This window comes from Agelaius tricolor, unplaced genomic scaffold (genome assembly GCF_023055355.1).
Source record: "Agelaius tricolor isolate 1412-34295 unplaced genomic scaffold, bAgeTri1.0.p SCAF_10, whole genome shotgun sequence".
NCBI lineage: Eukaryota > Metazoa > Chordata > Aves > Passeriformes > Icteridae > Agelaius > Agelaius tricolor.
This window is the reverse complement of record NW_027269270.1, coordinates 460,795-485,151: the sequence shown is the minus strand read 5'-3', so window position 1 is coordinate 485,151 and position 24,357 is coordinate 460,795. Positions and strand designations below refer to the sequence as shown.

Below are 24,357 nucleotides of genomic sequence, written 5' to 3'. Positions count from 1 at the left end.
GTAGATCCTCTCATCCCTTGTAAAAAGTCCTCTCAGGAACCATATTTGTTATTTTTGTGACTTTGATGCAGAAGAAGAGTAGATGGGCAGCTGGCAGGAGGTTTGTTTATGACTCCAGTGGTGTCTGGACTTGCTCTGGTGTTTGTGTCTCCAAAGTCTGACTCAAACCCAGCTCAAGCCAGTGGAAAGAATCCCAGCAGTTTAGCAGATATAAAGCTGCCACTCTGGGAAGGAGAAGCTTTTGGTAACACATCCTTTCATAAATCTCTCTTCTTTCTGACGTGCTGGTGACTCTCCTCAGGCAGGAGTTTTGCTGGTGGCTGTTGGGGCATGCACAAACACATTTCCTCCTGCTGCTGCTACCCAGATGATGCTGCACCATCACAACAGATCCTGGCACCAGTGCTGTACCCTCTGCACACCCCAAATAAATGCTCTGCCCTTCCCTTGGGCCATGCCTGGGCCTCTTGGGCCTCCATTTGCTGCCCTCTTGCCTTTGCTTTGAGATCACAGAATGGTTTGGGGGGAAGGGGCCTCTAAGCCCACCTCCTTCCATGGGGCAGGGACACCTCCCACTGGCCCAGGTTACTCCAAGCCCCATCCAGCCATGTGGCTCTATCAATTCTATCTCTCTCTATCTCTATCTCTATCTCTATCTCTATCTCTATCTCTATCTCTATCTATCATCTCCTCATCTCTATCTCTATATCATCTCTGTCATCTCTATCTCTCTATCTCTATCTCTATCTCTATCTCTATCTCTATCTCCATCTCTATCTCTATCTCTATCTCTCTATCTCTATCCCCTCATCTCTATCTCTCTATCTATCTCTATATCTCTATCTCTGTCTCTATCTCCTCATCTCTATATCATCTCTGTCATCTCTATATCTCTATCATCTCTATCTCTATATCTCTATCATCTCTATCATCTCTATCTCTATCTATCTCTATCTATCTCTATCTCTCTCATCTCCATCTCTGTCTCATCTATTTATATCTCTGGCTGCCTAAATCTGTTTATTCTAATGCTGCTGAGATCCTATGGAGGGCACCCACAGCCTCCATGGTGCCTCCCTTTCCTAATCTAAGTCCAACAAAATATTCATTTAAATTTATTATCACTCTGAAAAACCTCTGTTCTCCCCAAGACTAAGGACAAGGCTTACAGAGAGAATTGTAGCACATTTTGTCAGACCAAACAAGACAGGCAAAGCAGCCAAGCTTTTGCTCTGCCAGTCTTTCCTGAGGGTTTTATTAAGAGATTTCTCCATGGTCTCCCCTGTGCAAGGACAGCTTCCTGATGGATGTGTCCTCAAGGTCTGCGATTTGTAAGGCAAAGAAATGGTTTTGATAATCCACAACTTGCAGAACAAGGACTCCCCACACAAAAATGGTTGCTTGTCTTCAAAGGAATGCTTCTGGAGAGCTTCTTTGTGGCCAGTCACTCCACGTTAGTGATCCTCATTAGACCAGAAAAGTACATGCTTTCCCTCCAGGAAGAGTGTGTAAGTGTTGGAATTTCTAACGTTGGAAATGATTGAAACTGAGCAGTTTGAAATGGTAATTTTTCCTACAGCTGAAATTTAAAAGATGACAGTTTTCTTTCCCGTGTCCATTCTCATTATTTATCAGAACTTAGGCTGTGATTTACATCCCTAACAAGTAAAATGGATAAGCCAGACCCCTTCCAGGCCACTGCATCCCATCTCCTGTGCCTGCTGCTGCTCCAGCCTTTACCAAACACCTGCACTGCCACCTTCTGCCCAGCTTGCATCCCACAGCTGAATTTCCACCACACTTCAGTATTTCTTTTGCTCATCCTGCTGAATTCAGGATATATGTCCTAGGAGAACTTGGAATACAAAGAAGAAACCACACATGCATATGCACAATCTGTTAACTGGGGTTTTTTGTGTTTTTTTTCTAGCTGGTCTCTATTAATTACACTATCCTGACTTCCTAGCTTTAATTTGGAGGAAGGGAACTCTCCAGTGCTGCTCCCCATGACCCAAAAATGTTAAAATATTTTGCCCAGAGAAGCTGTGGTTTCCCCACCCCTGGAAGTGTTCCAGGACAAGTTGAACAGGGCTTGGAGCAACGTGGGATAGTGGAAGGTGTCCCTGCCCATGACAGGGGGTAGAACATCTTTAAGGTCTCTTCTAAACCAAACCATCCTGTGGTTCTAGGAGAAGAAATCAAAGTGAAGCATAACCATGGCTTCTAAATTAAAAAAAAAGAAAAAAGAAGGTCGCTTTTTTCTTTCTTTCTCTTCTGATGAAATATTAGCTAAATGCAATGTCAAATTGAGGAGGAAAAACATCTGAAAGCCAAGTAAACCCAGATGTACTTTAAACCCTCTCACATCACTCATTTGAAAGAATTCTTGGTCTTTTTCCTTTAGTGATTGAAGGAAGGGATACCATACCCACTCTCTACTTAGAAAAATAAATGTTCCTTGTGAAGATGCTAATTCCTGCAGTAGTCAGCCTCAGGCCAAATGGCACTTCCAAGCAGGAGCAGAGGCCCTGGAAGAGAATGGGCTGGGCACCATCTCCTGGAAAGTGCCAGAGTCATTATTGAATGTCTAAACCCCAACCTTTAACAGAAATCCTGTTCCTGCAGGCTCCAGAGACTTGATGCATGCAAGAAAAGGTTGGGAATATTTCCCCTGCATGGTAAACAGGATTTTTCCCATGCTGAGGGAACAGTGGCATCTGCTGTTCGCTGGGCTCTCCTACAGCCAGCACTTCCCAGGCAGCTGCTGGAACATTCCCTGGGCATGGGCAGGGTTTGGCTCCCCAGGGGCACCTGGGACATGCAGGATGCTTGTGGGAAATGGATTTATAGAGAATTCTCAAAGCCTGACAGAGGGCTCACATATCTGTATGTAAACTTTGAGATAAGAAATGCTGACTTAGAAATGCCATGGGATAGGACAGACATTGAGAGAGAAATGGAACTAAAAACAAGTTTCAAAGGATGGCCTTGCAAACAAGGCTGGATACTTTGGAGAAACAGAACTATGAAAGGTGCATTGTAGTGGGACCCATGAGGGGGAGTTTTAGATGATTGGCTTTAAGGCATCTACAGTATGGTGTGGCTAAAGCTGATAGGCCAAAAAACACTTATAATGTACTGTAATTAGGAAAGAGCTTCTGATTGTGATGGTGTGAATTATAGCATCTGTATTGTCTCACCCTTCTCATGAGACTGAAAATAGAATAAAAGTTTTTAAAACCCCTCTCAGCTACCCCATCTCTAAGTCAGAAAAGAACTTAATCCAACAGAGTCTGGCTCCCCAGTGGCACCTGGGACATGTAGGATGCTCAAAACGTCTCCCCAAATACCAGGTGGGGGCTCAAGCCCATCTGAATGGCAGCTGGAGGCCTGGATGGTGGTGGTGCATCAAATCCCAAATTGCTTCTAGTGAAGAAGGGAATTACTCTGTCAGGGCAGGAATTCCAGGACCATTGTGCATCTCCCTGGTATTTTCTATGGAATTTAGAAAGGGCAAATTGCTCTCTGCATTTTGCTTATTGAAATACAATTTATTGGTCTCCTGTCCCGAGTGAATGCAAGGACATTTCCTATGGAGGTGGACAGAATGAACAAGCTGAGCTTGGATCTATATGGAAACAATTTCTGCTGGTTCCTATCAGTTTTCAAGTTGCAGATTTTCCAAAGCTCTGCATCCTTCTGCTTCACCAAAGGCTGTTGTGCAATATTTTCAGGATACCCCATGACCAGTTTTAGCTGAGTGCTGGGACTGACAGGTTTTTCTCTGTTGCTGTTGTGATGGGTCCATAAACAGAAGTTCTGAGCCGGTTACTCCTCCCCGAGTGTGGAAAGGAGCGGCTCTGCTCTCATCCAACAAATTCCAGCTCCTCCTTGTGGCTGCACTCAGAAACTCAGCGCTTTCCCCGCATGGGACCTTACTTCAGCAACTAAACTCACTTAGAAATACTGATTTTTGTCCCTTTTGGGCAGCTTGTCCTATTAAGTTCCACCAAAATGCATTTTGGTGACATGAGAACCGGTTTGACAGCCATGACAGCGAGGGGCAGCTCTGCACAGGCGCTGCTGAACGCTGACCTCCGTGCTCAGAAAAAGCTGCACAGCTAAAAGGATTTCTCTTCTTGCCTCTGAGGTTTCCAAACTCATCAGGTGGCTTTAAATAACAGGTAGCACTGTAAGGGACAACGTGCCAAGGGCTGACTTTTGGGTGGTGTCAGGCACCTTGGCACAGATCTCTCTCTGTTCCACGACAATTTGTTCAAATCACAGCCTGGATTTGTCGTGCACCAAAGTTTATTTTCTCTAAAAACACAGGAGGTTTTGCAAAGGGCAGCTGAACTCCTGCTAGAAAAAACCAAATCAGTAGGAAATGGGTACCTAATGCCAAATCCCACTGAAATTAAATTTGATCCCCATGATCTCCTACAAAGACTTTTGTCTTAGGCTGGCAAACATAACTCTCCTAAGTCAACAGGCAATTTAAAGTGTGTGGAGAACAAGCTGCAGAGGCTCTACAAATATTCCAACCCTTCTGGTATCAGCAGTCAACATAAACATTGTTACCTGGATAGGTTCACAGAGTGAGTAAGAAAGGCTGGTTTTGTAATGTTTTCTTTATTAAACTCAGCTTTCACTGCTGTTTTAAGTTGACAAAAATATTTCCCAGGAAGACTGACAAACAAAACCAGCTCATAAATATATTTTTTTCAAACGCTGTAGGTATAAACAAATAAAAGCTCTGGTTTGCTACTTTGGGAGGCCCTGTGTTACCAGCATTTTCAACTGGCCAATTAGCAGCATGTGTGTTCATCAGTGAAGAACTTCCACTTGTTTTTAAATTATCAAATCCAGTGTTTTAAAAATTATTGCTCATTATCAGACAAAACCCCGAGATAAAAAGGATGTTCATTATACCATCCCTGCTGGTAATGAGGATTTTTATATTACCAGTACATGCAGCTTTGTGCTGGGGTTTTTTTAGGCAATTAAGACTAAAACTTTTCAAAATAGGTTGAGATGCTGGGCAACCAATGTTCCAGGAGCCAAATTCTCAGCAGCTCTGAACTTGGCACCTTCCTAAACTCTACCTTCTTTTAAGATGTCAAAACATCCCTCAACCACTGAGGATGGGGCACCCAACTGTGACGCTGCTCCAAGGCTTTGCTGCCTGGAATTAAATCCTGTCCTGGCACAGCTCCTGCCTCTTTCCCAATCCCCTGGGACCTGCCTGGAGGGCTGGGGTGAGGATGAGGACCAGTGCACAGAGTCACAGAGAGCTGTAGACACAGAGGTGTTTTTCCTGGCTGGGAGCTCGAGGGAGGGGACAGTGGCAGGTACCATCCAGGTGGAAAGGTGCATTTCCTCACAGCTCTTGGAACTAGAGGCACTGGCAGCAATGCCTTGCATGGCAGATCCTCCCTGTGCCTATTTCATACACTACTGGCCAGTGGTGTCCCAGTTGTCACTCCCTTGTGCCTGGGAGCCCGGTGGTGCCAGCGTCCTTTTCCGTGTGCGCTCCTGCTGGGCACAGCTCGCCCTGCCCTGCCCACTCTCTTCTCCACAGGGCCACCAGGACGGCTCTGTCCTGCTGGCCCCGGGCACAGCAGCCTGCCCAGGAGTGCTGGCCGTGTCACACCGCCAGGGCAGGTCCCTCAGGGCACCGTGGGGACGCTCTGCAGGGCCCGGGGTCCCTCGTCCAGCCGGTCCCCGCCGGGCCGCTTGGGGTACACCGCGCTGGCCATCTTGAAGAACTCATCCGCGGCGTCCAGGGCGATGAGGCGGTCCTGCCAAACAAGGGTGTGGAAAATTGCCTATTTTAGGATTGGCTTTTTGCAAATACTCAAATGAATATTATGTGTGTTGTGTTAGGAAGTGATGCTGTATTAATTCTCTTAAGTAGTGTTGTTAAATATAGTTTTAGGTTTTAAAAAAATGTTAGAATAGAAACTGTGCGATGTAGGATACTTTTTAAAGAGAGGACTCAGCTGCCACAGGACACCTGAATCTTTCAGAGAAAGAGAATTTATTGCCCTCTTATCAGAAGAAACGAACTTCTTCCTGCCTCAAAGGCACTGTTAGGATTCAGAGGGAGAAGTTGACACTGACCAGACAGAATCCTGTGTTTGAATGGAATTTATGCATCTTGTATGAGGTGTATGAATATGCAACAGGTTATTGTTTTTAAGGGTTAATCCTCTGTTAATGTGGGCCCTTTTTTGGGCTTATGCTGCCCCAAAAAAGGTACCTGGACGTCCGTAACTCTTTGTTTCTATTGTCTCATATTGTCCTAATTCAAACTGTCCAAATTATTATTACTCTAACTGTATCACTATTTTTATAACCTGTGGCTGTTTGCAGGCAGCCCCAACATGGGAAGAGACGAGAACGCTGACTCCATGTTTCAGAAGGCTGATTTATTATTTTATGATATATATATATATATATATATTATATTAAAACTATACTAAAAAATAGAAGAAAGGATTTCATCAGAAGGCTTGAAAGGAAAGGAAAAAGAAAGGAATGATAATAAAATCTTGTGACTGACCAGACAGTCTGAGCCAGCTGGACTGTGGTTGGCCACTAATTAGAAACAACCACATGAGACCAATCAAAGATGCACCTGTTGCATTCCACAGTAGCAGATAACCATTGTTTACATTTTGTTCCTGAGGCCTCAGCTTCTCAGGAGAAAAATCCTGGTAAAGGGATTTTTCAGAAAATATCATGGCTACAGCAACCATTTTATTACTATTACATTTTTAAAATTTTAAAAACAAGTGATTGGCTTTTTTCACAAAGGGGGATTGTGGTCACTCTGGGGTGTTCCAGGCATGTCCCTTCCCGGGGCCCTGAATTGCAGAAAAGAAAACAAACCCCACAACTTTTGTGGAAGTTGTAAAGCTGGTATGTTTATTCCAGCGCTGGACACGTGTGGGGATCGCTGCCCTCAAAAGGACATGTGTACCTCTGGGAACTCCAGATCTCTTTTTATCTCCCTTCCTAATCCATATGCATGGCATTTCACAACAGGCTCATAAATATTCATTTTACTGATTTTGCATATACTTGCAGCTAGGGTTTTTTTTTAATCAGAAAGTACAAAAAGAACTCCTGGGTCATCCTGCCCTGTTTCCTGCAGCATCCTCTCTGTCTGTTCAGAGTTCAAGGGACCCTTCCTTATCTCTGTCCTTTGGCTGAAGCAGTTTCTTCAAGCATAGGTTTTTTACGAGAACAGGCAGTCAGACCAAACAGCAGTGTTTGCAAGCTACAGACTTAATTCAAAGATGTACATTTCACCTAAATCAAAATGAATTTCTACTCTGGAAAATTTCCACTCTGTCTCAGCCCTCCCTCCTCAGCTGCTCTCAGGCATTAGGTCTCATCTCTTCACAGAATCACTGGTTAGGAAGAGACCATCAAGATCATCGAGTCCAACCAAGCCCCAACACCTCAACCAAACCCCGGCACCCAGTGCCCATCCACGCTTTGTTAAACACATCCAGGGATGGTGACTCCACCACCTCCCTGCGCAGCCATTCCAGAACTTTATTATTCTTTCTGTAAAAAACTTTTTCCTGATATACAACCTGTATTTCCCTTGGTGCAGCTTGAGACTGTGACCTCTGGTTCTGTCAGTGCTGCCTGGAGAAAGAGCCCAACCCCACCTGAGCACAGGCAACTTTCAGGGAGCTGTAGAGAGTGATGAGGTCACCCCTGAGTCTCCTTTACTCCAGGCTAAACAACCCCAGCTCCCTCAGCAGAGCTGGATGGGGGAAGGTGTGCTCAAAGAACTCACCACCACAAAGAGGTAGCGCTCAGAAAGCTCCCAGCTGGTGGGGAAGATGTTGGTTTCCTCTGAGAGCTTTAACAAGATGTCCCGGGCTTTGCTCATGTTCTGAGAGTCGCTGATGATGCTGAGTTTGGTCACTGACAAGAGGGAATCTGCTTCCTTCTGGAAACCTGGGAAAGAGATGTTACAGAAACAAGTCATTAAACATGAGAGCAGGGTCATCCCTGAGCCCTCCAGGCTCTTGGAAGGTTCCTTATTCCCCCTCCACCCCAGGCAGCTGCATCCCTACTTCCTAAAACAAACCAGCACCCCCTCAGGCAGCTGTGGGACAGGTATAAACTCGCTGGTGGGGAAAATAAATCACAAAAGTAGGCACAGCGAGTTCATTGCTGGTTTTCCTGTGAAAAGCTGTGTGAACATGCACAACCCAGGGTGCTGATTCAGCTCTTCCATGCTCCTGATGCTACCATAGCTTTCAGGGCTGCTGGGGCTCCCTAAACCAGGTAACAGGGATAAAACCTGTGGCAGTGATGAACACCAGGTTAATTATTCCTGTAGCAGTCAGCATCAATTACAGGAAAGGGATCCAGGGGAGGAAAGCTGAAGGAGAGTGAGTGCAGAGGTCTTGAAATGCAATGGCTCCCATTAACTCTTTGTTCAGCTCCAGAGGGCTGGTGGTGATGCATCTCACATGAAAACAGTTATGGGGTGAGAGTGGTGGGCTTATGCTTAAAGCAGAGGCCCAGATAACAGAAGATAGCAGGTTTCACATCTGGTTACTCATTTAGCTTCACTAATGCCAAATGATCCCTGGCCTTGAGCTTCCCCAGCCTTTGCAGAACATCTCCAGAGCCATTGTGGATGTGAGAGGGATGTGGGAGAGCCTCTGTCAGCCTGCAGTGAGAGATGGAAGGATGCCAAGTGATCCCTCCCAAGCCTGGCCTGCTGTCAGCAGCTGGGTGGAGATGAGGGTTGACAGCTGGTTATGGATTTATGATGTTCCTCCCACCCAAATGCCAGAATAGCAGGTAGGGCAGGAGTGGCTGAGATACCCATCTCTGGCTCCCATTGAGGGTATCCTAGAATAGATTCACTCATCCTCCTCTCAGCAGCCACCACCCACCTCCAGAGCATGATGGAAGTCACCCAGCTGATGTGCTGGCACATCCTGAGTGTCACATGCTGTGTGCCAGGCAATTGGGAAAAGCCCAAAGTCACACCCACCACCAGCACTTGGAAACAGCAGTAGGAGGGTTCCTGTGGAGCAATTCTACTTGGTGAAAGAATATTTCAACCCACTTGGGAGCACATGAGGTGAGAGGCTTAGCTCTGATCAGCTGCCATTGGCTAAGGAAACGAAATAGATGTATCCGTGTTCCCATCTGAAAGGAATATTCATTCCTTCCTGCTTATCTTGTTTGGAAAAACCCAGGGTGAACTCCCACTGCAAGGTTTCCACAAGGAAGCTTGAAATGGATGACTGTGCATGTTATTATGGGCTTGGAAGGTGATCATGGCTCATGGGCTTTTGATGTGCCTGCAGACACGGTGTCCCTGTCCCCTCCCCGCTGTGCCTGAGCCCTGGGGAGCCTGAGGGCATCGCTCAGCAACCTCCTTTTACTTCCCTCCTCTCCAGCTTGATTTTGTGGAGCTGTTCCCATCCTCAGCCATGGTGGGATCTCACATTCAGTACCACTGGAATTACATCCCTTTGGCCTCCAGCTTACCTAAATCCTCCAAAATGTGTTTCCACCTGCTCCTCACTTCTTTCCGGGTCTGCCGTAAAGTATAAATGTCATAGTTGAGCTTCTGCCACTCCTGCAAAGAAAAGGGGTGAGAGACACTCAGTCATTGGAATCTGCAGCTTTCCAAGGAATTTCAGCTCTGAGCAAGGGAGCCAGAGGTGCAGAGTTGGTGTAGGCACTAAGCTGTGGGGTGGTGACTGTGGAGGTCAATGACCAGGCTGCTGCTGCCCCTAGAAGAAATTACACTGACCAACACAGAATTTTTAGCTTGACACTTGGCTCAGCATTTCTGTGTCTTCTCTGTTCCAAACTGCTTTCAGTTTCCCTGGAATCACAGAATTTAGCTCAGGTATTGCTGACAACTGCTCCTCAGTCAGACATGGAGTCCTGTGTGGCATGAACTGGAGCAGGCAGATGTTCAAAAGTACTAGAAAACAAGAAAACCAGACTTTTTTTAAAGATCAGGATATCCTCTTTTGAAAGAGGTGCACAGGGATGGATGAGGACTGAACTGGAGCCATCTGATCTGATAACCTGAGTAGCTGCCAGGTGCTGCAGTTAATGCCTCACTTCACTGCACAGCTGAAATATTGCACTGGACCTCCAGCTTTAGAACTGGACAATGGGTTTGGGGTCATTTAATAAAGTCACCAGCACATTTAAACACAACTACACAAGTTTCATTGGCAGTGGGCTTGGCATTGCTGGCTTAATGGCTGGACTCAATGATCTCAGATGGCTTTTCCAACCTAAATGATTCCATAGGCATGCATTCCTGTGGAAATGCAAAAAAACCAGGAGCACTTTTCCCAGCTCTTCCTAGCCAAGTTTAATCAATGCACACACTGCAAAGGGTGCATTTTTAGAAGCAGCCCAACAACAGGGTGACAACATCACCTGATAACTTCCTTCCAGTAACAACCTTAATTAATCTCATTTCTCAGCAGGGGATTACCTAGATGGGCTCCTGAAGAATAAACAGGTGTTAATCTCTGCTGTCACCCTGAGATTTTCCTACAGGCCATGCTGGGTTCACAGCAAAAAAACAACACCCACAGAGGTCAGCCATATGTTAGAAATCCCACTGTTTTCTGGTACTTGGTCAAAGAGCTGACTTGATTCCATAAAGATTTGAAGATTCCTTTGTGTTTTTTCCCTGATTGTGGCTGCCATGCCACGACAGCAGAGATTTAAAGCCAAGCCTGTTTTCCTGCTGATCAGCACGAGCTGCAGGAAGCCCTGGGGATTACACTTTGGAAAAAGCAGCTAGCAGGGTTAAGGCAGTGGTGACTTCAGGTCAGGAGAGCAGGGGAACCAGCTCTGCCACAGCCACTCACTTCCAGAAAACTAAATCCCCTTCCAGAGGCACATTTCCCTCTCTCCTGGAGTGGCACTTGAGACCAGCTTTGCTGTTTGCACAGGAGAGCACCTGGCTGCCAACACAAGGCACCAGACCAGAGGAATGAGGCAGGGGCAGGACTCTCCTCTCCCAGCTCAGAGCTGGGAACTGAGCTGCTCTGGGTGGAAAAGAAAAGAGGGGGGTTATTATGTTCAAGCTTTGTGGGAAGGGTATTGAAAACTGGAGAGCTTTTAGAAAGAGGCTGAAAAGCTGCACGATGCCTTGGTCCCCGCTGGCAGGGGCTCCTTGGAAACGTCTCAGCCCTCTCGTGACCTCCTGGCACAGGCAGAAAGGAGAGGGAGCCAGTCTGGGCATGCTGGTGGGGAGTAGCTGTGTGTCTGTGCCCTCCCACAGAGAGAAACAAGGCCTCTAGTGCAGACAACCCCTCCAGACAGCCACTGTGATCCCAGGCCTGCTTCACACTGTGGAATTAGGGACCTGGGCCACTGGGAAAGATGCTCCTCTCACAAAATGTGGCCTCCTGGCACCCAGCAGCTGCTTTCAGGGCTGTGGGGATTTACCCTGCGGTAGGAGCCAGACTCCTCTCTCAGCATGGAGAGCAGTGCTTAGCATGCAGGGAAGCTGCTCCTGATTTTCTCTGGATTAACAGCAGCATGTTTTCCCTTGTCTGTTTTTGTTTTAAGGGAATCTAGGTTATGGCTTTCTTGTACATCACAGTGTCTGAGCTCTGTTATGGAAGTGAATATGGTGAATGTTCAGTCCCAGGGGAGCTCTGACAGTGCCCTGTTGATGGATAGTCTGGGGAGTGTGCAAAGGAATTATTTTGATGCTTCAATCACAAAATGATGCTTAACTGTGGTGCCTGGGTGGGACCTTTTGTTCTGGTGGGATTTATTTTGCCTGAGCATGAAGCTGCATCTGTTTATCTTTCTGTAGAGAAAGCTGGGAGGAGGATGCTCCCAGCCATGGAAAAAGACCCAGAGAAGCAGAGATTATCAGGATGAGATTGGGCTGAGCTCTCAAAGGGACTCATGCCCTGCTCTCCATCAGTCTCAGAAACCACTGGATCTTCCCAGGCAATTCCTTCCAGCAGAGACACCTGAACTGCCATGGGCTGTGCTCTGTGTGCCTTTAATGAGAGAATCAACTCAAGAGCATCTCTCCACACCCGAAATTATTCTAAAAAGCATCTCCCTCGAGCTGCACAGCACAGGCAGAGCAAAGCTTGCCCTGCCCGTGCACAGGGAAGGGCAAGATCAGAGGCTTTGGAAGGGATCCCGTGAGTCCCCAGGGCTGGTGGCATCATGGGGCTGCTCAGGGCAGGGCAGGGCAGAGGCTCCACACCAATCCCCTCTCCCTCGACCTTCTTGGGCAGTCACAAACTCCTGGGCCAGGGAGTGTCACCCTGGTTTTTTAAGATTTTCTAAGCCTTCTGATGTTGACATTCTTGTAGCGAACTTTCTCACACACTTTCTGTAAATAACTCATTGTTTTGCATTCTTTTATGGAGGAGAAATTTGATAGACTGTTGGTTTGTCCAGTGTCATTGGCACTGTCACCCTCCAATCCCCTGTTAATTTTAGAAAACTATAAATGTTGGAGTCAGAAAATCAACTTCCCTTTTCTTCTTCACCTTGAGAGCAGCGGAGTGTGCTTGTGTTCTTTCGTGTCCTACAGTGACAAGGGAGGAGGCTTGAAAGCACAGGGGGAACTGACACACAAACGTGGGGTGTGTCTGGGACATCCCAGCCATGCACTCCAAAGCAATCCTTTAACTCTTAAATGCTTTTAACTCTTTTGCCAAAATCTGAGTTAACCACAGGAGACCAAAGCAGGTTGCAGTTCCCAGTCCTGGCTTTTTGCAGCCAGTTTTGCCCTTTAAACCTACAGAGGAAGGCACAACAGATACCAGTGGGGGCTTGAGAAAACCCTGAGTGTGTGAGTCAAGAATATCCCAGGAGCAGGAGGGAAACCCCGCTGCCTCCCTTTTCTACATGCTCAGCCCTTCACATATTTATCTGGAAAACCTCCCCAGACTCTCTAGTGTGAAACACTAAAGCTGCAAATGCCAAATGACATGGAATAAGCCAGGCTGGTACATAACTCAGAGCTCTGGGAAAAAATGTGCCAAGAGAACAGGCAACAGTGTCCAGCTTCTCATCCCTGATCATATGAAAGTTTCCTAATTACTAGGGAGCTTTCTTCATGCTGCCAGAACAATCCTCTACCAAATCCATTGCCTTTATTCTCTTAAAAGCAATTGAGGTCACCACTCTGTTCAAGAGTTATTTTAGAAATGAGGTCAAAACAGAGTTATCAGGGAAAGACTGCAGAATATCAGTGCAGGCAGGTACCAGGGATGCTCCTGCTCTGGCTCCACTGGAAGCAGCTGAACAAAGATAAAACACAAATATAAACTACAGACTGACATCTCAGAAGAAGCTTAAATTGGATTCAATTTAAGAGAGGTATGCAGACATTAAGAGGGTTGGGTTTGGGCTCCCCAGCCAGCATCCCCAGCCCTGGATAAATCCCATCACCTCTCTGTGCCCCAGTAACAGCTGGTGACAATTCTGACCTTCTCTGTGACCTTCTCTGTGATCTCTGTGTTTAGAAAAGAATAATCCTGTAGCAGAGCAGGAGGAGAAAGAAAAATAGGCCTTGCCAGCTCATTAATGGGCTTTTCAGGGGGGTCATGCCAGTGTTGCTCTGCCAGCCAGGCCCCTGGCAGGGATGCAGGCTGAGGAATTGCCTTTGCTATGGGGTTTATGATTCCACCTTTCCCTAAGGAATAAGCCAAGAGAAGAGAGAAACACTGCATTTACAGCAAGCCATGAGAGCAGGGGGTTTTCCTCAGTCACCATGTGAAATCCCCCTTTAGTTTTTGTTCCCAGAGCTGTGGCACAGCTGCCCTGGCTCTTTCTCTGAAGCCAGGACCGGTGCACAGCTCCCTGCCCACAGCTGGGTAACTCCACACACCCCAGCAGAGGCCATGGAGAAACCAGGGCCACCCCAGAGGGGACCTCATGGAGGGGACTCTGTGCATCTCACACTCATTAGCCCAGCAACAGCCCCAGTGCAGCCCCTGCTGCTCATTTCACCACCAGGTATCAGATGTATTTTACCCTACAACAGGCTCCATGAAGCTGCAGAGCCAGAGTAGGGAAAAAACCTCCCATTTTTCCCCATATTTGAAACATGATCCTGGAATTCAAAAGCTGTGATGGCAGCTCTGATCCTCAAAGGCTGCATCTGCTTGAGCCAACCCCTCAGCAATGGCTTTCCTGGTTTTCCCTGTGCAAGCTAAGGACACACTGAGCTTGGGCTGGAGCTGTCAGCAGGGACAGGAGGAGGACACAGCTCCACATGGATCATGTGTGGGTCCTTCTCCATGGTGGGGGCAAAGAACTGACCCCAAGGGAGGGCACCAGCACTGCCAGGATGGGACCATGCAGATCAGGAACCCATGATGGACAGCAGCCTGCTCTTTGGGATCCTTCCAAAGACCTGTGCTGGGAAATCCCTGAGATACAGGTGGGGAATGACAAAGCACACAGTGAGTGCACTGCACACCACAATTTCTTTGTTAAATGAAGGAGCAGAAATGCAGCAAGTTCTCCTTTCAGGCAGTTTTAACCACAGGAAGTACCTGTGGTTTTGTAACACTTGTGTACCACACAAAGAAACTGTTCCTCCATCTTCACTCCTGCAGCATCCACAGGCTCTCCCTGGGGATTCTGGGGGCAGAGCAGCCCCCCAAGCAGATGCTGGCTTTTGCAACCCAGTGTTGTTTTGCAATCAGACTTTCTTCTCTCTCTCTGAGCTGAAGTCTCATTAGGAGGGGAGGGCACTGCAATCTGGCCTAGTTTTATAATGCTTGCTGGCGTAAGGAGAGATTCTGGCACCAGGGGCCAAGAACAGGAATGCTGGCTTTGCTGTCCCAGCCCCTCCCTGTCCTGCCACCCAGCAGGAGCCTGCTGGGCTTCCCTGTGTGCCTCAGTTTCCCAGCTGTAAGAGGGGACAGCAGAGCTGCTGCCAATCCTGGGCTGCAAAGGGCACAGGGCCACACTCAAAGCAAGTGTAAAGTGTGTTAGCTTTCCTCAAAACTTTCCTCACTGTTGTCCTGATGCTGTGCCCCCCAGGCTTTTTATTGATTGCACTGCATGAAAAAGCAGAGTATGTGATCCTGCCTTGCTATGGAGAGGAAGCCCTGTGAGTTTTGGGCTTTCTTTTTCCACAGGGACTGCTCAGAGCTGCTAAAAACCCTACAGATACACTGCGGGCAGGATTTAGGGCAGGATTTAGGGCAGGCAGGCCCACTGGGTTTAGGAGATGCAGGGGCAGGAGCACTTTCCTGCTCAGCCATAGCTGATGCTCTTCCCTGCCTCCTGAACAAGGGTGACACACAACACTGCTGTGCACCAGTGCATCCCCTAAAGGGAGCTGTCCTTGTTTTCACTTTGGGATGAAGGAAGCTGCCTGGCTTCTCTCAGGCAAGCAACTCAAGGTAGAGAGAGCAGCAGTGGGGAGGGAAGAGATCTCCAGTTTGAGCCTTAAAGGTCACATGCAACCATGAAAATGTTGTTACAAAACCATCCATTGTAAACACCACATTAAATCAAACTCACCAAAAAACAACCCCTTAAGTGGGGATTCTGGCCAACTGTATAGAAGCATTTAATTACCTCTTTTCGCTAATTAAAACTTGTAATTTTGATTTCTCTGGGGTTTAAGGCTCCTTGTAAAGCTGAGCTGGCTTTTGGTTTACAGAGAGAAACAGTTACACTCCTGCAGACTCTGCTCAGATGAAGCAGGATCACGTTGAAGTTAAACATGAAGCCTCCAGGTTTCCCTGCAAACATTCTGGCATCATGAAAGCAATCAGAGAGGGGAAAAATGTGTCACTGTTTGCTCCAGCCTGCTCCTAATCAGGCCACTGCAATCTCCTTTGCACTGAGTGCCTTAGCAAAGGAAATCAGGGCTGCACAACAGCCTTTATGTAACAGCTATGACTTCTCCCTTCCCTCTAGAGCCGTGCCAGTTCCCTGCTCCCCGATAATTGCCATGTATCCCTTTGGAGCAGACTGAACCCGACACGGCCCCGCAGCACAGTGGAGTCCCAGGGCCCACCCAGGGGAAGGACAAACCAGGGAAACATCCAACCAAACCCACAGCCTGGGGGGGTTTAGACAGGATATTAGCAAAAATATCCTTTTTGAGAGGGTGCTGAGGGAAGGTGGTGGGCACAGGGTGCCCAGAGAAGCTGTGGCTGACACGTCCTTGCAAGTGTCCAAGGCCAGGTTGGACCAGGAGGAACCTGAGATAGTGGAATGTAGCATTCACATTCTCTGAAAAATCCCTTCACCCAGGATTTTTCTCCTGGGAAGCTGAGAAGCCTCAGAGAAGAGGAAAACAATTCTTCTCTCATTTGCTTTTCCTGTGTTGTGCTCATGTGGAATGTGTTTGGAGATTGTTTACCCACAGGTGATTGTTCCATTGGATTCTGCTGTGAGTTGTTTTAACTCTTTGGCCAATCAGGGCCGAGCTGTGTCAGACTCTGGAAAGAGTCACAAGTTTTCATTATTATCTTTTTAGCATTGAGTGATTGTCTTTTCTGTATTCTTTAGTATAGTTAGTATTTATTACTTTATAATATAGTATTATAAAGTAATAACTTAGCCTTCTGAGAACATGGAGTCAGATGCATCACTCCTGCCTTCATCGGGACATTCCCAGCAAATACAACAGTGGAAGGTGTCCCTGCCCACAGCAGGGGGTGGCACTGGATGAGCTTTAAGGTCACCTCCATCCCAAAGCCTCCTGTGATTCTGTGATTCACCACACCCAGCCCAGCCCTCACCTCTGAGTCCTTGTCCAGCTGGTTCCTGACCACGATCATGTTGTAGAGCACGCGGTCGTCGTCGGCCTCGGTGTGGGTCACGTCGTGGGGGGTGCTCCACAGGTTCTGCTCCTCATCCCGCGCCAGCGTGGCCCCGAACGACGCGTAGGGGTTGTTGTTACTGCAGGGACACGCAGGGGCTGTGTTACTGCGGGGACACCACAAGGGTTGTTGTCACTGCAGGGACACCTAGGGGTTGTTGTCAGGGGTTGTTGTCACTGCAGGGACTCACAGGGCCAGGCAGCTCAGCACCGGGCTGGCCCCTGCTGCCCTCCCAGTGCCCACTGCTGTGCCCTCCCCTCTCCCAGAGAGGAGGGGGAATGGGAGGACAGAGGTTTTTTCCTTTTTTTCTGTTTTCCTTTTTTTTCCATCCTGAGCAGGCAAACCATGGTTCAAACCAAACCATGCAGTGCCCACAGGTGCCCCCACCCAGCAGCTCCCCCCCCAGAGCTGCAGTGATGTGCTGAGCTGTGCAACAACAGACAAGGCATGGAAAGGATATTCAGCCCCATCTACTTTGGCAATGTCCTCAGCCTTCTAATGAACTTCAGGCTTTATTTGCTTAGCAAAGCTGAGCATCATCTTCTGGGAAGACTAAACTCACAGAGGTGGCGAGCTTTTCTCTGCACTGGGGCAGTTCTGTGTTTTATGGCTTTATGTTGCTCTGGGGATGTGCAATTTTTTAACAAGAACACTTCTGCCAAGAGAACCTTTAGCAGGGGATTTCCATAAAGTGTCTAAGCAAGATGTCCAGCAGACCAATACAAGTGGAGAACTATTTTTGGCCTTATCACCCTCTGGCAATCCCTGCTCACTTCTTGTCAGAACAACCCACTGTTTATTTTGTTTGCTACCCAAACCCCATTCCTTTCCCAAGAAACCAATCCAGAGAAACTTCAGGTAACACTGTGGGTGCCATGGCACCAAGCCATAAAAGGAGGCTAAGAGTTGCTCCAGCACATAGATGAAATAGGAAAAAAACCAATTCCCATCACCATTCCAGCAGGAAGGTTAATTAGACTTTCAACAAACCAAAAACTTGAGCAACAGGTAATAATAAGGGGAAAGATAATCTCTTGTAATCTCTCATTAAAGACAAGCAAACAAAGGTAACTTGGAGGGTGTGGAGGGGCACAACCATTTTCAATGGTGGAGCAGACAGGGAGGGAGCCCTCAGGAGCCAGCTGTGCCATCAGCAGGAGTTCACTCCCATGCTGAGCTTCTTCCCACTCAGGCATTTACCCCTGTAAGTATGCTTAACATTTGAATTACTTAAAACACCAGCATTTAGCAATAACACTGCCACACCTGAGCTTTTCTAAGCCACTCCCTCCCTCACAGCTCGAAGGGCCCTTCCCAGCACATTCCCATTTCCAAATCACAGCATGGAGCATCCTGTAAGGCATGTGGCAGTGCCCAGGAGTCAGCCAATCCATAGCAGCACGGAGAGCTCTGCCAACAACTCTTGCAAGCAACATTGCAAAGGAAAAAATGGGAGGGAGAAAGAAGCACGTGGACAGCAGTGGCTGTGCAGGTTAAGGAGTCTCTGTGGGACCAGAGGGGACAGGGAGCATTTCATACTGTGGATTTTATCCAGAAAATGGTGAGCACCAATGCTTCATCATTGCTGCTCCAGGGGGCTTTCAGTTCACATTAAATTTTAGCATTTGGAGCCCAAAAGTTTAGTTGATTTTCATCCTGAGTGCACCATCCAAGCCAGACCCTGCCTTCACACATCAAGAGCCAACCAAGCAGCCTGGATGTTTTGCAACAGCAGCTTCCAAACCTAAAACTCAGTTAAAAGAGCTGAAATCTCAAGCAATTTGTTCACTTTAAACAGCACTGCAGTAAAAACAAATCCAGCAAGCTATTGCAAGATCCCCACTATGAAATAAGACCCCACAGCCCCAAGAAGGGGCAAGCATTATGCTGTTAGGGACAGCAATTAGGCTGTTAGATTAATTAGGCTGGCACAGATGTATAAGAGCAGGTGCCTTTCCAATTCCCAGAATTTACAGAGCCTTTCCTCCTTGGGCCAGCATTAATTGGATCGCCAGCCCGTTACTAAAGCCAGGTGCCAGGGGAGGGACACGGGGCAGCAGCGGGAGCCTCTCCGCACGTGTGCCCGGCTCCCGGGAGGTTAATGCCAATTTCCTGGCCCGGAGGCCCCATGCTTGGGATTAGCCGGTCATTATTTAGGTAGCTGCTTTACCAGCGCAAAATCAGGGCGTTTGAAGCCGTGTGTGCCCAGCTCTGCTGTTACCGATGCAGGGAGCATCCCTCCCTGCTCCCCGAACGCGTCTGTCCCACCCTGGCACAGGGAGGGCACGGCCTCGGCGCCATCCCGGGGCTGGCACACCCTCTGCGGTGCCAGGACAGCGCCTGGCATCGGGGAAGGAGGAAGAGTCGCCGTAAAATGCAAAGCCTCTTTAAGTGCTTGCACAGCTCTTCTCCACGGTTCAGGGAGGATCTGTTCATACAACAGCCCCAACCTCACGCTCTGTGCACCGAGAGCAGCAGAGCAGGAGCTGCTCCCCGGAGATCAGCACACGCAGCTCCTCCTTAGAGCCGGCTCCGCTGAGCATCCATCTCCTCCCCGGCATCCCTGAATGGAGCCGGGCTGGAGAGCTGCGGGTGGTCACCTGGAAAAGGGAATGCTCCAGTGCCTAAAGGGGAGAGTGACTTTTTACCAGGGCAGATAGTGATAGGACAAGGGGGAATGGGCTTAAACTAAACGAGGAGAGATTTCGATTAGGTGCTGGGAAAGAAATTGTTCCCTGTGAAGGCGGTCATGCCCTGGCACAGGGTGCCCACAGAAGCTGTGGCTGCCCCATCCCTGGAGGTGTTCCAGGCCAGGTTGGACAGCCTGGGATAGTGGAAGATGTCCCTGCCCATGGCAGGGGGTGGAACTGGATGAGCTTGAATGCCCCTTCCATCCCAGTCCATTCTGCGAGCCCAGCCTGCGAACAGAGCTCTGCACAACCCAGAGCTGCCGGCAGTGGGACCTGGCCTCTGTCAAGGATGCAGGGTCCCCTTTTTGTTCAGTGCCTCAGCTCCTCCATTGAAATCCCACCGTGGAAAGACAAGCGCTGGACCGTCCCTAGGGCCGGGGAACCCCGAGGGGATGCGCGGGCAGGGCTCCTGCTGTCAGAAGGAGTCCAGCCCTGTTGCAGAACCCGGGGCGGAAAGGGAGTGGGCAGCGGCTCCATCCCGCCGGGAAGGATCCCTACGGAGCCGCGATGGCTCTGGCAGGGGATGGAGCCCCGCTCCAGCGGCGGTGACAGCGCGGGGAGCGGGCAGGGGACAGCGGGGGCAAGGCTCTGGGTGGGCGCATACCGGGCCGGGTCTCACCTGAGCAGGGTCTCACCTGATCAGGGGCTCCTTCTCGGGCGCCGCCGCCTCCCCGCCGCAGCAGCCGCAGCAGCCGAGCGATCGCAGCCAGGCCCGCAGCCCCATCGGCGCCGCCGGAGAGCCGGGCAGGGCACGGCAGGGCGGGCCGGCCCCACGGCCGTCCCCTGCCCCCGCCCCGCCGGGGCCGGGCCGGGCTCCGCACCGCCCCCGCTGCCTGCCCTGCCTTGCCCGGCTCTGCCTGCCCCGCCCGGCACGGCACGGCACGGCACGGTCCTGCCCTGCCTCGCCCGGCTCTGCCTGCCCCGCCCGGCACGGCTCGGTCCTGCCCTGCCTTGCCCGGCTCTGCCCTGCCCCGCCCGGCACGGCCCCGCCGGAGCGGCGGCCGCTGCGGCAGCTCAAGGACGGAGATGCTGCCTCCTTCTGCATCCTCCTTGAACCGCCCTCCGGCATCTTCCTCCTGCACCCTCCTGCACTGTCCTGCATCATCCTCCTGCACTCCTCTGCAATCCTCCTGCATCCTCCTGCAACCCCCGGCTCCCCCCTGCACTCTCCTGCATCCTGAAGCGCCGTTCTACACCCCTCCAAACCCTTCTGTACCCTCTTGTCCTCTGCAGCATCTTTCCCTGTCCTTCTGCATCCTCACACACCCTCCTCCATCCTACTGCATCCTCCTGCACATCCTACATCCTCCTGCATCTTCACACACCCTTCCTCACCCTGCTGCACTGTCTCACACCCTTCTGTGCCCTCCTGCACCCTCCTCAATGCCATGGTGCATTTGCAGCCTCCAGCCCTCGTGCCCCCACTGGGACAGACCATCACTGGTCATCACAGCACGGAAAAAATCAGAGCACAGAACCCAAAAATGCCCCTTTTCCAACCCTCTGCACCACTACACTTCCAGGCCTGCTCCCACCTGGCTTTTGGGACACAGGGCTGTGATCCTGGGAGCTGCAATGGGAAATGGGCAGCAAGGGGTGGATTCAGCTGTCTCCTGGTGCAGGGGCTTTTGAGAAAGAAGATCCTAAAATATTGCTTCCTTCTCCCTTTTTTTTCTCCCTATTGTTAGGAAAATTAATCCACAAACACCAGAGATTTCTGTCCAAAAAGGAGACAGAGGAATCCTGTAACTTAATTCAAATAAAGGGAGAGGCCATGGGGTATTTCCCCTGGGGTCTCTCCAATTTTTGGAGCACACAGCCTCCTTTTTATCCTAATTTCCCAGCCACATTTCCCTCTCTCTTTGCCTGTTGGCTGAGGTACTTGAGAGGTACAGACTTCCTGAAATGCCTGATACCGAAGGCCCTTTCTAATGTATACCCCACTTTTCTTTGTGTCTCTGTTCTTTTTCTCTAAATCCAAATATTTAGCACAGTTTTGAGTGAGTAACAGTCTGTGTCAATTAGTGGAATTCCTATGGAATTTATGTATATATTTTTCCCCCCATTGCTTCTTTCACCTCTCCCTATCTGGCCTCACCCACCATCAGGCCCACAGTTTGTAAAGACACCCCCTTCTCATTCCTTTCACTGTCTATCACATGCCTGGCTGGGACCCCAAGAAGGAAAAGCTTAAACTCTGAATTAAGATGGTCCTGAATCTTGTTTAATTGCCACAAATTAGTTTGCAATTTCAGAGCAGCCCATCAGGCATCAGCCAGACCCAGAGCAATTGCTCTGAGTCTGGTTTGGGCATGCACATCCCCAAGAGTTATTTAATTTTAGTACGGCAGCTTCCTGACGCCACCGGACTTTTTGCTTGTGCCAGCAGATATAATAATATCAGCCACTACATCCTCATGCCCAGAGAGTGCATGCAAGGAGAGGTGAAATAAGATCATTTTGAGCTCACATTTCTCTCCCTCCTTTTATCCAGAATTGTTAATTCATCAGCAGTGGATCTGGCCCCTGCATGGGGAACGGGATATCTCAGGTTGCTCAGACACAGATTCTCAGGTGACTTCTAAATTTCATTTAATTCACTGGCTCCACCACCAGATTTCCCAGCTTCCTTAATTAAAAGGTGAAGTGAAGGGAGAAGGACTTGCTGCTATTGTTTCTGCAGCCCCCAGTGCTGGGCTTTGCTCTCAGCCCCAGTGCTGCTCATCAGTCATTCCACAGGAAGGATTTCTGGCCGGATGAGCTGAGGGTGAGGCAGGATTGCAAAGCCAAGGGCTCTCTCCTCTGCAGGCTTCCTCCTCTGCCCTTGAGCATGTCCTGCCTGCCTTTCCTTCCCCTCCAGCCCTTTGTGTGCTGGAGTACAGCAATCACCAGCACATCACCAGCCACTGCTGCTGCCATTGCAAGGATCCGGGAATTGCAGGGGCAGGGATGCACTTCCCTAAAACAGTCACTGCTGTGGGAATTCCCTTCTCCCTCCCCTGTCTGGTCTCTTGTTCATCTGGGCTTTCTTTTGACACAAACACTGATTTTTCCTGGATTGCAAATACCCAGGAGCAGGCAGGGATAGATAGCCCTAATGCCAGCTTGAGGCACAACTCTAACACATCAACAGTGACATCTCTGGTTTGTGGATAAATCTCTTCCCTACAAGGAACTTTATCCATACCCCACTCTTTTAAGACAAGAGAATTATATTCTTCACAAACTTAAAGTCTGAGCCCTCTAGGTTTGAAAAGACCCTTGAAGAAATACCAACTATTTTCCATTCCCTTTATTCCTTCTTGTGGTAATAAATCTTGCTCCTTTTCCATCAGAGAACAAATAAACAGGGGAGAGTCCCATGACAGCTGAAGCCTTACTGGGATCTTAAAATCAAACCAAGTTTTCCACAAAGTAGGAGACATATCCCTGACTTCTTCAGGGGATCCTGGGGATGGGGAGGGGGACCCCAGCCCACGCAGCCCTGTGGGCACCCTCCCTCTTGTGTGGTCCAGCAAAAAGCTTCTTAGTCAATTAAAGTTGAAATGAAAATTAACACAATTAGATTTGTAAATTAAATGCAGCAGGGTAATGGTGCTGTTGGCCTCCTCTTCCTTTAGCTCCAAGCAATCTATCCACAGTTAAACCTGTTGGAAAAAAAATACCACTGGACACAGGAGGACTGACAGGAGCATCCTTTGGCCTTTTTGTCACCTAAAATAGATTAATTCATTTTTTCAGTTTTAATAAATTTCAGAGTGAGATGCATTCCCAGTGAAGGTCTATTAATCCAGGACCCTGCTTAATAATTAAAATCCACAGGGTCTGAAGGTTTGGGGAGCAAGTTGGGAAGACCCCAGGGCACTTTAGCATTCCATTATTTGGATTTAATAAGTGGGCAGGCAGGGATGATGGATAGTGTCTGATTCTCTGTGCCTGGTGTTTAAACCCACATTTGGCCTAAGGCTCAGCAACCCAAATCTTGAGGAGACCAATTTATTTCTGCATGGTGCAGGGCCATCAGAGAGTAGCAGTCCCTTGGGGAGCACAGTAGGGATGGAGGAGAGAGCCAAAGGCAGCAGAATCCAGTGTGCCAAATTTGGGAGAGCTTAGGAAAGGCCTGGTGCCATTTGCAGCCCATGCCTGACTGGTGTTTTGTTTTCCTGCAGGTGGCTGGTGTCAGCTGTAGCCCAATTAAACATCACCTGTGCATTGCCCAGGAACTGTGGGGTTTGGAACTGGGCAGGTGCCTCAGGGACATCACTCCCCCCTGTCTGCAATGGTGCTCTCAGCAAAATCCAGGCAAAATGGGGTGTCCAAACCCCAGAGAGCCAGGCTGTGAAAACACAGGGCCCTTTGGTGATTGTGTGGTGTTTTCTCTTGCTGCAGGTGCCACCCTTGCATGATTAAGCACCAGGTGGCCCAAATAAAATATTTGGGACACAAGCCCAGAACTCCAACCCATGCTTTGATTTAGCAAACTGCTTCAAGCCAGCCTCTGTCTTCAGTCCTTGAGTAAGTTCACTGATTTCTCTTAAAATTAGGAGTGGCTTAAAGGCTTTGCTAATTAGCATGGACCCATGACTGCTATGCAAAGTACAAACTGAAGGGACTGTGCTTCCAGCAAACCACGGCTCCGTTGGTCTCAGCTGCACAGAGTTAACATTACTCTCGTGAGGAAGGGGTAAAATCCTGCCCCAAATCAGGGAAAACTGCCTACGTCTGAAATCCCAACATTCTAAGCTCTTCAAGTGCTGCTGTTGGGGGCTTTTGCTGTATTTTCTCTTTCTGCTGGACACCAGGAGGGGACT

The 24,357-nt window shown here is 49.0% G+C and overlaps 1 protein-coding gene across 2 annotated transcripts; it reads right to left on the bottom strand.

Annotated features, from left to right (window-relative positions):
- Positions 1 to 4,613: 4,613 nt before the first annotated feature.
- Positions 4,614 to 20,364, bottom strand: MREG (melanoregulin). Of its 2 annotated transcripts, none has more exons than XM_071434318.1 (5): positions 20,182 to 20,355; positions 16,776 to 16,935; positions 9,538 to 9,628; positions 7,817 to 7,980; positions 4,614 to 5,801 (listed from the first exon to the last, which is right to left on the bottom strand). In XM_071434318.1, exons 1-5 carry the CDS (start codon positions 20,268 to 20,270, stop codon positions 5,670 to 5,672), a joined length of 636 nt encoding a protein of 211 aa, XP_071290419.1. In that variant the 5' UTR covers positions 20,271 to 20,355; the 3' UTR covers positions 4,614 to 5,669. The 2 variants fall into 2 exon arrangements, with proteins under 2 accessions (XP_071290419.1, XP_071290418.1); XM_071434317.1 differs by lacking the exon at positions 4,614 to 5,801 and adding an exon at positions 5,810 to 7,710 and having other exon boundaries at positions 20,182 to 20,364.
- Between the last annotated feature and the right edge of the window lie 3,993 nt (positions 20,365 to 24,357).